Below are 18606 nucleotides of genomic sequence, written 5' to 3'. Positions count from 1 at the left end.
TTTCAACAGATTAATAGTAAATTTTATATTTCCTTAAATGTTTATATAGCATTTTATCCCCACAGTTGCCCTAAAGAAGGAACACACAATATAAATACAATATTTTGTCAGAGGTGAATGTATTTTTTTTTTAGTGACTAACTAGTTACGATGAATCATTAGCAAAATAACTAAAAACTAAAAATGTTAAACAGGGTTAAAATTTATTGTTAAGATCACCATTGAATTAAATCACAACTGAAGCAGCTGATCATGATCTATTTTCCCTGGTTCTTCTTGCTGTTCAGACTTGCACCATGTTTTCCAACATAGCTCTGTGGGTGTTTTCCTGGGCTTGACAGTCCCAGATGACTCATCTAATGCTGATCTTTTCTCAGCGCCATCACAGCATATTTAAAATTTGCTGTACAAACAAACTTAAACTACTGTGGTGGGGTTTTTTTAATTCAAAAATTTAATTTAGTCCTTGTCGAGTCACACTGATTTTTAATCTATCTTTGTTGCGTTGTAAGGTTGTGCTGCTATGGCAAAGCAAGCGACCACATTAGGTTGGGACACTTTTCCTTCTGTCTCCTCCCCACCATCTCTTGTCCCAGTATCATTTCCTCAACTTCCATAAGCAGGTCCTTCACCTTTTTTAATTTAAGGGCTTGTTAGTGCAACTCTTTTGTGGTTTCTTTTCAAGCTTCATGGTTTTTTGTCTATGTTTAAATTCTCCTGGAGCCCTTTCTTTAAGAGTTTTCGTTAGGTCTTTCCACTCATCAGTACAGCTTATATTTGCTGGTCAAAAAGTCTTTATTATTAAGTTCAAAGTCTCCCCATTTTCTCCTCCCATGCCTCTCTAGATGGAAGAGGTTCAGGCTCTCATCATGGGTTCTTAAATTAAGAATGAATTCCCATGTGACAAATGTCTCATTACTCTGTTTTCTGGAGGTGGTCTCTGTGCAGCCTTTCACAGTTACTTATCACTGGGAACACTGGTGCTTGGGCCCATAAAAGCCTTTGTTAGGTAACAAACTTTCAGTTTTCGACAATAGTCTGATGTCGCTCTCTTTAATTAGACCCAGTGCAGGAAGATTCCAAGATAATGACTCTGCCAGTCGCTTTGTGGGAACATCATTATTTAAAGATGAAACACTGTCAGATCAAGTTACACTGTATTACTGTCAAGGGAGGAAGAATTTAAATGTTCACAATATTCATTTGTTCATGTTGAGACCAAGCAGAAAAGAAATGGATTTTAAAGTTATGAGTTCCCCAATATTCTTTGTTCAGTCTCAGACATCCTTGCTCATCTATCAAATGAAAGAGCAGCTTTCAAATACAAATGTAGGGAATGGATTTTAGTTCCTGGCAGAGCAATGGGAGCAGGACCAACCCAGAAAACCTGCTCCTACCAGAAAGAGTAGCTTAGAAAAGACATTTCTCTCTCAATTGTGGATTTTATTTTTTTTTTCTCCAAAACTGTGTTGTAAAATGGGTTGTTAAAACATCATCTGTCATAGCATCTGGGAATCTGATTGTGTGTGCACATGGTGCGTCCTCACAGATCACCCTGGTGTCTCAGTGGGCACCTTGATGCCAGGTGATTGCCACAACGGGCCTGACGCACGAGCAGGATGTGTTTAGAGCTATTTCAAATTTCCTTGCGACTTTGCAGATGGAAATCTGTATTTTTCTAAAGTTCTCACACTGATAACATGTCCTAGCTCTCCGGAGAACCATGTCAGGCCTCAGCAGAGCGAGGCACCTTCCCCTTGGCAGTTACAACATACATGAGCCTGGCAGGGTGAGAACTGAGCCTTCACTGCTGAGTGGGCTGGGGAGCTCTGAAGACAGCAGCATTTTGGCCTTAGATGTCTTCTACTGTATGGTACAACGTAATATAATGCAATATTATAGAGCAATATTGGTGGGATGTTTCTCAGTCACCTTTTCAGCAGCTTAGAAGTGAGGCCTACAGTAGCCAGCTTTTGAGGCTGCCCCATATTTTAAGGATGTAATTAGTTCAAAATGCCTTCAGTTGGGCCTTTTGTAGGCCAAACATCAACCATGATATGATATGTTTTTAAACATAACTGTTTCTATCCTCATAGAGGATTTTATCAAAAGAAAAATGTCCCTTTTTTGCTATTTGACAGTATTTAATCGACTAGTGGCAATATGATGCTGCAGCAGTAGCCCATTTTGTGTGTCTCCTATCTAGAGGAAATGGCCAGTTGATCAGTCCTGGGGCACCAGGCAAGAAACACCTGGGCAGCTTTTCCTAGTTCTTTCCTCCAAAGCCTGTACAGCTGTGGGATGTTTGGCTGGTGCAGAGGCACCTGGAACTCAGCGTCACTGAGACTGCTGAGGAAACCCTGCTAAGGGTTAATTCGTCATTTGAAAGGCAAATGAGTGCAAGTATTGTGTGCAGGGGACAGCAGGTTCCCTTATAATCAGCAATTATTAGCATCAGGATGCTCTGCTTAGCACACTTTCACTATATCTCCTTTTAAAAGTGTTAAAGATCTTAGATATTGGTATGAATAGACTGAACACATCCTTGTCATCTAATTAAAAAAGAAAAACATACAATATGCTTTCCTCAGAGAACTTAAATGTTGTGTAACAGAACTGCAGCTTTAGAATGGAGCTTTGGGCCTGAAATACGGAAAAAATTGTTGTCAAGAGCTCCATTTGTTCAAAATGTTGATGTGAGGTGGTGCAAGCGTTGGGGATGCTCCCTGATGTTATAGGCTGCAGTTACCCTGCTTTTCAGCCAGGGCTAAATGTTGCTTTTCTCTCTCCTGGATTGTCAGAAGAAAAAAATTGATGATAACTGTTTCTAAATGTCACCTGCTCACAGGAACAAAATGAAATGGTACTTGAAGTGGATTGTGGAGACTCATTATACGCAGCTTCCTGGATTAGGTAAAAATCACTAGTAGAAATCTTTACCTTCTGCTGTAGGAAGGGTGACGTGAGGGACAAGTGGGATTTAAGGAAAGCATTGGAGGAAAAGGAAAGTTTTTCTTGTATGAGCTGAGAAGCTGCTGCAGGAGAGGAGCCAAATGCAATGGGAACCTGAGCTGCAGGGAGCAGTTAGAAGGGGAGAAACTCAGAGATCCCAAATGATGGCTTGAATCCTTCATATGCCAAAAAACAAAGAAGAAATGGGTCTTCAAGTTAGGGTAAGAATATTGTCTCAGGAGAGTTTGATGCATGTTTCTTTTTCATGAGTTGTATTTGTGAAAGTGGCACCTTGTGCTTGCTTTCTGCCTCATGTATTTAGAAGTAATGCTACAATATTTTGGCTTCATGGTATTTTGAGGAGGAAGGGGAGAGATGGAGCCAGGGAACTCTGTTTTTTTCCTTCCTTGTATATGAAAGACTTGGGCCTGGGGTGAGAGCATTAGCTGAAGTGTACCAAAGAATAATAGAAACCGCTGGATTTTATTTTTCTCTGAAAATCATCGCTGCACTTTTTGGCAAATGACTTCCAAACAGTGTACATGAAGCGAAGCGTTACCAAAGGGATGGCATGGCTGGAGGTTGTAGGAGATGCTGAGTTTCTGGCTCAGGTGGGGATCCCGCCGCAGGGATGCTCCCTGCCCATGGGTTTGGAGAGAACTGCATTAGGAAAACCTGAGCCCCAGCACATTGTCTTGTCCTTTCACCAACCTGGGGAGGGGCACTGGTCAGAACACAATCTCTGGCTCTTCCATTTAAATTTGCCAGATTTGAACACAACTGCCCTGTTTTTCTCATGCATGCTGGTCACTGAGAGAAGAATAGAAATGATTTTATGGAATTTAAGAAAGCATTACAGAAATTCTCTCTATTTATTTGTTTAAAGCTTATGAAAACGGACAAGTGCACTGCTTTTGAGATGATGTTTGAAGATCCGCCTGCCTCCTTGGAGCTGAATAGAGGGCTAATGGGAAGATTAGAACAATAAGTGTATTATATTATTAGTAGTGGGAGAATTCTAAACCCCATTTGTTCAGTTATGGCCCCTTCAATGTGCTTATTTAGGTTCTTGTAAACTGTGATCAGTAAATTAGACGTGCTGCCCTCACAGCTCTAGGGTTAGCTTTCAAGGGATTTCCTACTTTTTTTTTTTTTAATATTTATAGTGAAATCAAGAAGGAAACTAGTTGTTTGATATGCAAGGTTGGCTCTGTGTAGTGGATGCTGGCTGCATTCTGATGTCTATCACTACTAAATGAAAAACTGGTTGTGATGCTGCAGTGCTGCTGTCTGAGCAGGGTAATCTCCGAAAAGGCTGAGACTGTAACCGTGTTATGTGTTATGTGATAAAAATGGTGACTAACACCATTAAAATGAACACAGGCTGGGAAATGAAACCACTGTAAAGTCTCCAAAATCCAGCATATGTTGCTAATAGTTACCTGAGGTAACACAAAAGGGGTGTAAAATCCTCAGTATCGCCTTCTCTGTACAAATATTGTCTGTCATTTCTTTCTGTGGTGGTTTTTTCCTCCTTTCTTTTCTCAGCCTGGACTGTGTTAATGTGAGCATTTGGTACTAAACCAGATCACCTAGCTGAGTCATCCGGAGCTTGTTCTTTTTTCTTTTTACCTTTCTAGATGGGTTCTAATTTGCATCGTGCAGAGACACCATTTCCAAAAGAAACACCTCTTCCCTTTCAGCTCATCGAACTGGAGCGCGTTTGGGAAACAGGCTCTCCAGCCCTTTCCAAGTGCTTTATATATCTTTGTAATTTAAAGGGCTTTTTGCCTTCCTGAGGAGTGGTGTCTGTTTTTTCCATGCAGATAAATTGTGTATTTGTTGCAGTACTTGATCATGCAAACTCCAATATCCTGACCATATTGTCTGCATTTATTTCTTTTATCTCTCTGTTTAATATAATAGGAATTGAGGCTGAAGCAGGGGAACATATGCAGCAGCATAATAGTATATTGTTTGAAAGCAGTTGTCTTCCATTTCCAGAGTTTTTCTTTGAAATGTAATTGTCTGCTAATATAACGGGGAAATATTACCGCAGGGGGGATCGCCACAGCATATACTTGTGCTTTTAGTTCACCTTACATCTGTATGGTATTTTTTCAAAGAAACTGGATGCAACCTAAACCAGTTAAATGTATTTGAGATATGTTTGCAGAAGTTGTGATAGGCACGTTGTCACCGAATGTGGAAACAACTCCAAGTAGTGCCAAAAACAAGAAACGCCATGTCCCATGTGTAATGCAGCAACAACAGAATTACAATTGCCTCGTGTAAAGTATCTGGTAATGAAGGCAGATAATGGAATTCTTTGCAAAAGCAGATGCTAACTGGCTCCCCAATGCTAGGCAGAGAACTGAAAAGTGATACCAGCTGGAGGGCAGAAAAAACAGCTGAAAAAGGCATTAAAAAGAAGATGCCTTAGATGCACGTTTGTTTAAGCAGTAAATACTTGTTTAAAATAATCTTATGAGATTCTTATTAAGAGGCAAACTGAGAACACGATTACAGTGTGATAGGAAGTCAGCTGGATGCCCAAAGGGTATTTGTGTGCAGATTGGCTGAGTAACGCAAGGACGCCGGTGGGAATAGCGCGTTATCATTTACACTGGCTGGCTGGCAAGGATGGCCCGGGGAAGGGTTTAATTGCAGGAGGTGGAGCTGGCGAGAGCCAGAACCTTCTGTTGCTCTGGGAGGAGGCAGCCAGAACTGCGAAGGGAGGCTCCATTGGAAAAGCAGGAGTATCTCTGTTGTCCCTGCGTGTGTGAGTATGTACACACAGGCTCGTGTGCCCTCCCACGAGGCCGGAAACAGCACTTGGCATGTGGCGTCTTCGCTGTTTCCTCTGTAGTCATCCACTGCTTCACTCCAGTCACCTCAATAGTTGCTTCATAAATGGATGTGATAATTTAACAAAGTGCTTAGTCCACATGAGGGGTTGCTGTCTGGTTTAAATATGGATTTTTTTCAAACAAAAGCGTGCAATAGGGAAAACCCTTTAAAGGAAAAGACAAAAAGAACCACATAGCCCTCTTAACACATAAAGCAACTTGATGACCTCTGGAGTTGGTCTCTATTTTTTGCTGAGATACATTTTTCTTACACAAAGAATAATTTCCACAGGGGGGATGACTGGAAGAGCTGGAGTGCTGACCTGGGCATCATCTCACCAGGAAAGCATTGGAGGAAAATGCCTGAACCAGTACAGGCAAACCAGAAACTCTCCCTGGGCTCTGTTTCATCCCAGGCAATTGCCCTAACTACTAATTTTTGAAAGAATAAAATTTACTTGTGGCTTCAGCCCAGGGTGGAACAGGAACACACACATACTTCTGAACAGCTGACACTTTTCCTATGTGAGAAAACGCATTTTGTGCTGCTGTGGTGGGAGGAAACGCTGCAGTTTACGGACATACTGGGGAGCCACGTGGCCATGACGAGAGGCTGGAGCGATGTGTCCACATGCACGGTGTCCCAGAGCTGCTCCTGCGCCAGGCTTGCATTGGGGAATTTCAAGGAATTTTACTAACAAGCAAGAAAAGAGTTTTGGAGCAGTTGCTGAAGATGTGCGGTTTCATCTGTATGGCGTTTAAACGTGTTTTCTCCTTGTCCCTTCACGTCCTTTCTCTGTGTCCGAGTCATTGTTGCTAAAAACCTGCTTTAGATGTGCACTTTGCTCCTCGCAAATGAAAGTGAGATGTCTTGTCCCTGTAAAACCAGCAATGGAAGGAGCTGTGGCAGAGCAGGGACCAGTCAGCAGCACCCTCCAGAGCCCTGATCCTTTGCTTTATCCACAAGAAATCCTTTGCTTTATCCACCAAGAAATCCCTTTTCTGCTGATGGCCTGTTCTTAATATTCTTACAGCTGGGATCGGCTGCAGCTGCCTGCTGCACTGTAATGAGTTGTTTGTCTAATTGCAGTGGGCAGAAAACGTCTTAATGCTCTTCAGGTCTGGACTTTGCTTAATGGGAAAAGAACGTTGAACCTCAGTGGTGTGAATAAAAGGCTGCATATGTGTTTGTGTCTGCTGTGCTTTCAGAAGCACCGTTTTTGAGACCTTTCCTTGCTTGCTGTTTTTCAGCAGGAGGTATCCTGCATACTAAGCATAAAAAAAAACCCAAAACACACCACTTTCCAAATTCAAGTAGCAAATCACACTTCTAATTACATTTTGACCCCATTAGGTAAGAAATATGTTAAAGACCTATGCAGCTACATGGATTACAATTTAATGCAGCTATACGAATTTTTGGCACATAATTGATAGTAACAAATGAATTTTCTAATTTTTTATGATGTTCTGATTTTGTGCAGGCCTCTGTTGGGCTTTACAGCTTTCCAGGGATAACATCTCACCCTTAACACACATGCCCAGGACTTTAGGCTCAGGTTCCAGGCCACCGAGGATTTTGAGCGTGGCAGGAAAATGCTGGCCTGTAAATACAATGACAGTAGAGCTGGTTCTTGGCTGTGTTGCTCTGGGTGTAGATGATGTTCTTGGGTGCATCAGGGGTTGGAAACAAGAGAAAGGACCCTCGGAGAGGAGACCCACTGGGATCGAGCTGAGTTTGGCTTATTCCCAGGAGCTGTGGAAGGAACAATTCTACTTCATCTTTCTGCTCAGCAGTTTTTTATTCACTTTTTAGTTGCTTCCCTCTCACCTTCCCCAGCTCTGTCCCCTCTTCCTTGTTGTCATGGGAACATTCACTACAGCAGTTAAATCATACTATTAAAATACACTTCACCAGTAGGATGGTAGGAGCTAATATTGATCTACCTGCTGCTGCTGACTCAGGGATATGGCTCAACATATAATACCTCTTATTTCTCTTCTTAATGCATAATGCAGCAGTTTCTTTCACCTTGGGCTCTGTATAAAGGTGACATCCAGCCACAGCAAAATACTTTGACTTGCTGGTTTTTAATGTGTGGCCCAGCTGAAGCATTGGAATGCAGGTAGTGTTAGGAAGATGGCTTTAAAAATCTGTCAAGAACAATCAGACAGAAAAAAAATATACCCTTGCTGAGACTGACCCTCGCAGCAGCAGTTACACGTTTGTATGTCAGTGGTGAAAAGATGTTCAGATTAAACTGTCAGTGTCCACAAACACGCACGGTGCTCCCAAAACCACTTAAGTATATTGTGCTCTGTCATAGAGATGGTTGAAATGTAGATGAAAGACAAATAGCTACCTTAATATCAAGTGAGGCTGCATTTAAAAATGGAATCAATCATATACATCGTCACTGACATCTGCTTTGACTAATCATCTGCACAGGAGCACGTCGTGTTAAGCAGAGCATGGTAAGGATATTCCTGAGTCACCAGAAAGAAGCAAAAGATTGTACCTCAAGATGTGAGTTTGCAGTATGTTTGCAATGTAAGCGTTTCAGTTTCCCACAGGGGTTAATTAACCAGCTCTGACTTTGAGACTTTCCTGAAGTCATAGGTTTTTGTAAGGTAAGATTGAGGTGCCTCTGGAATGCCCTTGTTTGCTCTCTTCTCAAAAAAAAAAAAAAGGTTTAGAACCAGCCTGTTGTGCAAATAATTAAAATAGTGCAGTTTTAATGTGAATAGTATTTGCAGATGATGCCACATTTTGCTGTGTGAGTGATACAGGCACAGCAAGTGGTATTTTAGAGTCTGTGCTGGAAAGAGTAAATGCTGAAAAGCTATCAGTTTCTAGCTTTTATTTGTATGTGTTCCTGAACATTTGCATGCAAGTTATTTTATGTTGTAACTCATCTCACGTTTGATCTTTCTAGAAAAAATCAGACAAAGATATGCAGATCTACCAGGAGAGTTGCACATCATTGAGCTTGAGAAAGACAAAAATGGGCTCGGACTGAGTCTTGCCGGCAACAAGGACCGTTCTCGTATGAGCATCTTCGTAGTTGGTATCAACCCAGATGGACCTGCGGGACGAGACGGGAGGATGCACATTGGCGATGAACTTCTAGAGGTTGGTGTTTCCTTTGACTACTAAGCAGTGTTTGTATGGAGAGAGGGAGAGGCATACATGAAGCCATCATGTGAACCTTAAATAAAGCCTGCAAATGGAATGAGGTGGCTGAGGCAAGGAGCTGCGCTGATTTATGCCAGCTGAGAACTTGGCCTTTGGCAGGTAAATGTGTTTTCAGTGAAATAAAAATCATTGGCCTGTGAAAACTGATGTCTTGTCTGTGAAGTCTGTGCTCTCAGCATGTTCACAAGCTACGCTTAGGGAGGGACTGCTGAAAGGCAGGAGGGGCCAGTAAATCTGTCCTTGTAGTGCATCTGTGGTTTCACAGAGAAATTCACACCTTACGTTAAAAAAAAAAACCAAAAACCAAAAAAACCCACTCAGAGTTGCCATATGTGTTTTTACAGATGACAGGGATACTCCGCATCCTGAAAATAACATTTCCTGCCCTAATCTGTTTTGATCTGTCGTAACTTCAGATACTTATTTTTTTCAGTCATGTCTGGCACAAGTTCACCCATAAGGCAAGAGAGCTCAGTAGCAAGTATTTTGTCTTCACTTTTTCTCCTGTCTCCTTGCTTCACCTTCAGACTGAAAACACAGATTTCCTACATTTTGTCTTTATTTTTTTGGCTGTTGCAAAATGATGCTTTGCTGCGCTACCTGCAGTGGTTCCCCACATCATGATTGCTTCAGTGATTTAAAAAAATCAGCCCTTCCTGGGGATCTTTCCTTTAGAGAGAAGCTTTCACTGAGGAGCGGGTATATGCTGACCTACTGCTCTCCATGGGTGGTGATTTTCTGATCTTTCAGCAACTTGCTGTGCCATCAGAGAACCACCTATTTTTTCACATTTCTTGATTTGAGAAAGAGCAATTTAGCTGCCTGGGGATACCTTGGGAACACTCAGAATTGTCTAAGCATTTGTCATTGTCTAACAGTTCTGTAATTATGCGTTTTTAATACACATAGTACAAAAAAAAGGACTTGTTTTGCTATAATAATAACACCATCTAAAGTTTATTATTTTCTTTTTAAGTGTGATAAATGGTATGAAGGTCTATACCATATTGGAGTAGGGTAGGACAATTACTTTCTTCCTCAAATTTGTGTTCTTACTGTTGCTGGCACCAAATTCTAATGGGGGCGGGGGGGCAAGAAGTCAAATTTTGGGTGTATACCAATTGAAAGGACTCATGGTACTGTTGTCCTCTGTGCATATCATAGAGCAGGTAGTTCATGGTAGAGGAAAGGCCAGAGCCTTTTGGATCAGTACTTGTCCACAAAGAAGGATCCATTGAAGTTTTCTCATACCTCATGAGTTATTCTTTGCAGTGTTTGTTTGATCTGATGTTAAGTATTGCTTGCAGGCCTTGAAAGATGCACCATCTGTGGTTAATCACATAGATCTTAATATTGGGATTTACATACACGAGCCATGTTATAAGTTATGGTGGCGTTGCCCTAATTCTTCTTCCTGTCAAGTTGGAGAGAAAATGTGTTTGTTTTTTTTCCTCCAGTGTCAGGAAAGTGATGTTCACCACCTCAAAAATGCCAAACTTCAAATAAACTGAAGTTCAAAGAGACTTTAGTAACTACCTCTCTTGTTTACCTTTGCAATCACATTGAAGGTGTGTCACCAGTGGGCAGAAGTGTCATTACTGTAATGAAAGGATATGGTGATCTCATAACGGTCCCCGGTGAGTCTGTATCCAGTGTCAAAACATCCTGTATTACACAGGAATGGGTTGTGCGTTAGTCATGTACAGACGTCTCTTGTTTGCACCACTGGTCAATTATTCACAGCTCTGCTTTTTTGTCTTTTAAAAGCATTGCAGTGTTACGTGAATAGCATTGAAATGGAACTAACGGGCATTTACACTGGCAGGTTTTTATTTCAGTAACTATTACATTCAATAACTAGGTTATTTCAGTAACCATTAGGAATCCTCATACCCGATAAGTGCACAGGCCACCAAGATGGGATTATCACAGAGTAGTTGGGCCTGGAAGGGACCTCAGGACATCATCTGGTCCAACTCCCTTGCTCAGGCAGGGCCACCTTGAGCCATTTGCCCAGGACTGTGTCCAGATAGATTTTTAATATCTCCAGTATGATTTCATGCCACCAGTGATGGAGAGATCAACTGACTTTGCTTGCAGTGTCTTCTACAACAAAATTAATGGCAAACTCAAGCATTTGGAAGTTAGGAAATAACAAAATCTAGGTTGTTTGGTTTTCTCCAGTTAAAGACATAAAATTAAAGCCTGTGAGTGTAGTCGTCAGTCACAGAAGCGTTTGTCTCTCCTGTGGTTTCTTTGTCTCATTCAGAGACCTCGGTGGACAATCTTTACTGATGAAGCAATTTCTCTTCCTTTGGGTCTTGCTTCACTCTGTGTAGGTATTTAATTGCTCTGCCTGTAGACTGAGCTGCTGGCCACTGCCCATTGCTCAAATATTTAGTTTTTCCATAGGTAAAAATAGCTATTTGACTTTGCAACCACTTCATTCATGGTCATTTGGGGCCATTTTCCCCAATATTCTCATCTGTTCAGCAGCAAATAGACATACCACCCTCAACCCTTGTCTAATTGCATGTTTTAACTATATTTGCATCTGCATTTTTCACTACACATCAGGTTTGAATACTAGAGAATATCAGCAAGAGAAGTTCACATCTTAGGAAGCCTCTGGTGTTTCTGCTCTGTCTTGGGGTACCCCCATGAATCCTGTTGGTTCATGTTGAGCCTTTAAAACCATGGCTGCTGCTTCAGTGTGTGCAGATTATTCCTCGTGGCTGTTGATGGGGGTAAAGCTAGGGGGATGGAGATGGATGGATAGATAGATATTACTTCTTCATTTTTCTTTTGGAGTTTAATTGGATTCAGCTGAAGGATGTGGGATGCCACCAGACTGCTTCAGCTCCTCATTCACAAACTCTTTTGTTGCTGAATTAATGAAACATCATTTCACTTCTAGCTTCTGCAAACAACAGTAGTCTTTTGGGGGCCTAGTACTGGCTCGTTTTCAAAGTCAAGCCAGCCTATACATTGAGTAGAATGCAAGTCGCATTAAAAAATTGTATGTAATCATTGTTTTTTTAATATGTCTTCTGCGATGTATTTTGGGTGGGTCTGTTGCTGGAGAAAACAGCTTTTTGAGAGAGAAGGTCATTTCATCCCTTTTGCATAAGTGGAAGAAAATTACTTGGGTCGGAATTTGACACAAGTTCTGCTTTTCTGTTCTGTTTTTCCCAGAAAAGGTACCATCTGTGGTGCTCCAGCCTCGCCCTCTTGCTGTGTTAGTGCAGGTGTCTGCGCCGCTTTGGATCTGATTAGTCCGGGCTTCGTCCTGAGCCTGACTGAGCCCAGCATGTCCTGCATGTGGCTGTACCTGTGCTGTTAAACCCTGCTGCTCGGGAGCTCTGCGGGACTCTGTCATGCTGCTGGCTTTTATTCACACTGCATAATCCACCCTGTTATTATTATTATTATCATCGTCACTTCATAAGAGAGTCGACTGCACTCTGTTAATAAACCGAGCTGTTCAGAGCCCCGTTATGCTGAATTACTGATGCTGGGATTTTCTGCCATCTTCCTGTCCCTGCTTATCTTGCTGAAAATGGGGCAGGAGGTGGAAGGAAACCTCTCATTTTGATGTTTTATTCTGGGAGGCCACAGCACTTCTTAGGGAAGGAAAGCCGGTCGTCGTCGTCCAGAGCCACTGTGCAAGTTTGCCTGTTGTCCATTGCATGAGAGCAAATATTTCTTTTTTTTGCTTTTTTTTTTCATTTTTGTCATATCTCAAAGCCAGAGGGCTTTGTGCTAAATGTATTTTTATTGCTGTTTTAAGATTCTCAGATGAATATAAGTGATAAGATAATAGATACATCCATATTGTGCCCAAATAAATGAGCTACCCAGCCAAATTCGTGATGCCGCTTCTGGTTTAGAATGTGAGGGACTGGTGTTTTATTCTCAGTTTATTTGTTGAGGGATTATTATTTTTTTCCTGTTTCAAGATAGTTACTATGGATTAGGCAGGTGGCAATACCCCCGAAAAGGGATAGTAACATGAACATAGAAAGGTAGTACGGTTTTTGCAGGAAGATAGATTGGGGTTTTCAAGAGTCATCTTGAATGATTAACTCCAGTGGTGATATTTTTTAAAATTCCTATTTAAACAGAATAGTTATAGCTTCTATTCTTGTTCTCAGATTGGTTTACTGAAGGTAACACTGAAGGACTGTGTCCTTTTTGTCTTTTAATAGGAGAATACAAATACTTTTTCCGTGTACCTCGTATGCAGGTTACCAATTAAGATTAGTGTTGGGCGGTGATTTTTAAAGCTGCAAATAAGTTAAAGGTGTAATCAGAAAGCTGGTTGTTCCCAAGGACACAGGCAAAGAAATAATTGTTATAGAAAGCCATGCTTTGGGGTATCATTTAACTCGATATTCATAAAAATCAGATTATACTAATTTTATGGTTTTCCATTACTGCCACATAGTAAAATCAATTCTTTTTTTTTTTTTAATCCATATCTAATGTTCTTGTCTGCAAATTGAAGTTTGAGAAGCAAACAATCCTTTAATTTTTTTTTCTATTAGTTTAAGAGTTCAGATTTCAGTGAGTTTGTACTTTCTGCAACTTTAGTGTATGAAACTCTAAAACAAAACTTCTGTTGGGAAAGGCAACAGTACATTTGGGATACGTGATAAAATCTTCCATAAGCCAGTGCAGGATTATATTCAAGCTTGAACTTGGTGTGCTGACCTGACCTCATACCTGTAGCATGTTTTATCTTTCTCTGTTCTCTCCTGTCTTTCCAAGAAGTTATATGAAGAGACATTAAAACAAGACTTGAGATTGATTTAGAACAGTTTATTTCTTTTGCTTAGTCAAAGCTTTGTTTTTCTTTCCTAATCTCTACTGAAAAAAGTAAAGCACAGATTTATAGGTTTTGACTCCCAGAGTACTATTTGGTTAGTCTGATGTGTTACTTTATTTAATTTGAAAGATGTAAAATGCTGTTCCTTATGAAACCCTAGATGTTCTCTTTTTTGTTTTATTTAAGTAGGCTTTTGTGCTTTGTTCATCACTATGGTATCTGAAGCTAATGAAACATTAATTTACTTTGCAAAAGAAAATAACCTTTTTTAAAAACAACAAAAAAAGTACTGGCTGCAATAACTTTGTGGGACAGTCCAAAACCTCGAGGAGATATATTACTTTGATTATCCTTTCATTTTGGTGTAATTAAATAATTATAACTTACAGACCTAGCTTACAGCTAATTAAATTTTGGACTATTTGATACATCTTCTGAATAGGATTAATTTAGCTAGAGTGAGGACTATAAATTTTAATCAAAGAAGTCTGCTGTTTAGAGAAATTGATGGTAATTTAACTAAATCCAAACAATTTGCAAAGCATACTGTATTCCCAGTGAATAATTCATTTCTGAACTTGGAGAAATCAAGTCAACAAAGTCACTGAAAGTTTCAAGTCCAGCTTGAAGCCAGAATGCAACCAAGCATTCATTTTTGCCACCAGATTTTTATCTTTGATTAACAAAGTCTTGCCCAGGATGTTGCTTCTTGTCCTGTCTTTGCAACCACAGCAGCTGCAGACAGCCCGCATTAAACCCCGACAAAAACTGGTGTGATTTCCTCAGTGCTGAGTGTTTCACGCCAGCTCAGACTCTTGTGGACCTTTCTTGGTTCTTTCTGTACAGCAAGCAGCTTGGTAGGTAGATGATTTGCACTTCAGTCTTTGTGACTAATCAAGTGTTAGGGGTTTTATTTTCATCCTTGCATTGTCCTTGTTTAGCTGATGAACTTAGGTGTTGTTTCAACCCATTGAAAATGGGAATATTGCAAAGTTGCCAATATCACAAAATAGCTTGTGTAACACAAGGCTGTAAGACTTGCTCAGTTATTCCTTGTTTGAATGAAAACATCTAAGAACACAAAACCAAAATCCAACGCAAACATTTTCAGTAATCGAAAGTCCTTCTATAATCATTAGTAGATTGTTCCTGGGTTCCGTTATCGTTATTGTTTTAAACAGCATTGGTCTATCAAATGTGAATGTAAATATTACATGGTAAATAAAGAACAGTAGGAAAAAAATTGCAATATTGAAATGAAACTGGCCATTCACTGTGGAAGAGTGTGTGCTCACTCCAGCTCCAGAGAGGTGCATTACTCTAATCAAGATGCTTGGAGAGGGGATGTTGGCAGAGTTAAATCGCAGAAAATTCTGCACGCCTGAAAACCTCTGGTGCTTGCTTAGATGGCAAGACATGGGATGAGCTGAACCGTGAACCTGAACTAACATCATGAATTCAAATACTATTCATTACTGTTTCTTTTTCTTCATCTTTAAATTTTGCCTTCTCTTTTGGACAAAATAGAAGATGTTAAATGTCGCTTTTGAATTAGTTTCTGAGTTCCCATTCACAGGTGTTCAGCTGTAGGTAAATAATTGTTTTCTTCAGAACATAGTTATCTTGATGCTTATTCCAGCCTGAATTGCCAAAACAGAAGGAAGACAGCTCTGGTGATCCCTGTGTTGGAGACACACCACCTTGCTGAGCATTTACTTCAACTTAGTTTTAAATCTGAAAATCACCAGGGTACAGCTAAGAGGCTGCTCAAGGGTTTTCTTAATCTCCTTGACTTTTTTTTTTCCCCCATAGCACTCAACTCAACTTTTACTTTATTTGTGCTTATTGTGGTATTCATGTCTACCTTATGTACTGCATATGATCTTCATACCTGTAGTTTGTGCAATGTCTGAGCTGAAAGATGAGCATCCTCTTAGGATACCTCTGAGGGGACCTGAAGCCCAAGAAACTCAGACATCGTGGGCAGATGAAGGTGAAGCAAGGTGTTAAACACAAGCCCTGCCTGTGAAATGAATGAAATGCTTCAAATATATCCCATTTTACACTAAAGGTTATTTTTGTGGTCTGGTCTTCAGTATGCTTTTGGTTGGCTTGGAAGTAATTACTATATTAATCTCAAAAATGTTGTTGTCCTTGTCGAAGTCCCACTCGCTGAGGATGGCACTGGGAAGCAGCAGGTATCTTATTTTCCTCAAACTGGGAAAAGACTTGAAGTTCCTACAGAAAGAAAAGTCCTGAAGCATGTACTCTATTAAAACCAAGCTATCTCCCTCTGAAAACTGCAGCATTTGCTTGCAGGCGGCAAAAGTGTCCCAAGTACTTGGTGACTGTTGCTGTGCTCAGGTGTTTGATCCATCACAGCGAAAGCAATGTGGCATGTCCTTAAAGTGTCCTATGTGTCCCCATGGCTGTCAGTTCTCCTTCCATGGAGCTGAGGACTCAGCACAATCTTAACAGCAAGTTTTCCTGAACTGCCAGTTGCCTGTGGGTAAAGTGTAGGAGAGTCTGGCTCAAAATCTGTGCTAACCTGTGCTGTTGCCATATCTCTATACTTCTTCTTAGATCAAGTTGTTTTCCAAAAATCTGGAAACAACACTTAAAATCCATTCTATGGATCTGTGAAAAAGGGTAAAAGATTCCTCTCATTTATGGCTGACTAATAAACCTAAATTAGCTCTGTGTTGGTTCCTGGTGTATATTGAACTAGAATAAAACTTGGAATGTTTTGCTCTTAATACTGTAATTTTTTATTTGATAAATTGGAGTCTAAGATGATGAAAATATAATATTTTAAAATCTATTCTAAGGCTGCAGTTCTGTGGCCCATTATGAAATCAGTGTGAGTAGGAAGATGTTCTTAAAATCACGGTAGGATTTGTCCTTTCAAAAGGAATGAGCAGTGCCCATCTCCTATGTGCTTATCGTATGATGTCCTTCTGCAGCACATCTGTGCCCAAAAGAGGTTCTTAGTACCTCAGCTCTGGTATTTCTGTCTCTACATCACTCTACAGACAAGTATATCAGTGCAATGTTGATATTCCTGGCTTTAAGACCCTCAAAAGATATCCAATTTATATTTTGCAGACCACATTACTTTTGAGTCTTATCTTTTTAGCCCACAGTAAATTTGGAAGTCTTGGTGGTGTGAATTCAAACACTGCGTACTTCTCTGCTTACACGAAAATCTGCATTTTCTTTTAACAGATAAACAATCAAATATTGTATGGAAGAAGTCACCAGAATGCTTCTGCAATCATTAAGACTGCCCCATCAAAGGTCAAACTAGTTTTCATACGGTAAGAACAGTTCCCATCAAAACATTTGTTTGCACTTTGGCCTATTACATTACATATTTACATATTTAGCCTGTTTTGAAAATACTGAACTCACTCAGATCTCTTTGAAGCAAAATAAACCTTTTCCTTGACTATTTATCTCAGGACTGTTGAAGAATTCTTCTTAATAATGTAAAAATTAAAAAAAGAGATCTAGTGTCATTGAATGCCTATTTTAGGGTGTCTGCTGAAGACTTGTCCCTCTTGGGTTTGTGAGCACCCAGGAGCTTCTTCCCCCAGAACTTCCTGACATGCTTTAGGTTGGTTCTGCCAGCACGAGGACAGGGTGGGCAGGAGGGAGTGAAAATGGGGATGCGGATGGAGCACATGGAGCATGAGCTGGGTGGGGGTGTGAAGAACACCTTTGTGTGGGCATCAAAAGAGGATTTAAAAGGTGAGCTAAGGCTTATTTTTACAGGGGGGGATCCTGGCTTTGACAAGGAGCGCTGGGATGGCTGATGTAGGAGGGAATATACTAAAAGAACCTTTTGTCTGCATAAGAATTACATGTGGGCATCTTTTCTTTTTCTCCAAGCATGGAAATGTTTCTTCTTAGTCTGTATGTGAGTGAAGGACACCTCCATGCAGTCACTCTGTAGTTTGGGAAGTGTAACTCTTGTGACCCTGAGCAGGAGGTCTGGGAAGAAGCTGCCTCTTTCCCAAAACTCATACATACTCTAATAAATTAGAATTTCGTAAATGCATCTGTGCCAGCTGTGACTTTCATTGGGCACTGATACCCATGCTGTTTCGTAATGTGATCTTCCCACCAACAGATATATCATACTTGATATTGTTTTATATTCTTCGCTCACACAGGCTTACCTGTGAACAATGTCCTAATCTGTGGGTGAATGCATATAAGTGTGTACGTTTCTTTGCATGGCTCTGTCTGGTACAGCGTACACAGAAGTGATGGAAGAGCAGCATTAGCACCATGAGGAATGAGATGCTGTGCTTGGCAGCACAGAGGATCTGGAGGAGATTAATGATCTTGCCTGCAGCTCCCGCGTTACTTTCCCCAGCTATTGAAAATTAAATGTCATGTACAACAACTCACTCACCATTACTTAATTGTATGTGGAAAATGCATCTGGTTGGAAACTCCAGAGGCAGAACCACAGCTTAGGAAACCAAAACCCAGTGCTGGTTTTAATTATTGCTGCCAGGCTTCTTCCAACGTGCCCTGCAGCACCGAGTGCTTTACTCCGCAGAGCTGCGATGAAGTGTACATGTTAGTTCATGTTCCTCATGGATTGGAAATCCTTGGTGCATATTTTGTATGATGTTTAAGGCATAAAGGCTACGTAAGTTCTTTGCCGCAATTCCCCCTGTCAAATAGTCCATGCAGAATTTCAAGGCAAAAAGTTGAATTAATGATCATAATTCATAGATACTGGAAATATCATTGGATAAATCTTGTCT

General features: G+C 40.6%; 1 protein-coding gene across 4 annotated transcripts in view; it reads left to right on the top strand.

Annotated features, from left to right (window-relative positions):
* The window catches only part of PATJ (PATJ crumbs cell polarity complex component), a 149296-nt gene that overhangs the window by 81790 nt on the left and 48900 nt on the right, over positions 1–18606 (top strand). For all 4 annotated transcript variants that reach the window (XM_082053744.1, XM_082053742.1, XM_082053743.1 and 1 more), the window contains 2 exons: positions 8738–8934; positions 17051–17142. In XM_082053744.1, the coding sequence (XP_081909870.1) occupies positions 8738–8934; positions 17051–17142 (289 nt within the window). The remainder of the gene's footprint in view (positions 1–8737; positions 8935–17050; positions 17143–18606) is intronic.

This window comes from Streptopelia decaocto (assembly GCF_964273445.1).
Source record: "Streptopelia decaocto genome assembly, chromosome: 5".
Classification (NCBI taxonomy): Eukaryota; Metazoa; Chordata; class Aves; order Columbiformes; family Columbidae; genus Streptopelia; species Streptopelia decaocto.
This window is presented reverse-complemented; position numbering and strand designations above follow the sequence as displayed.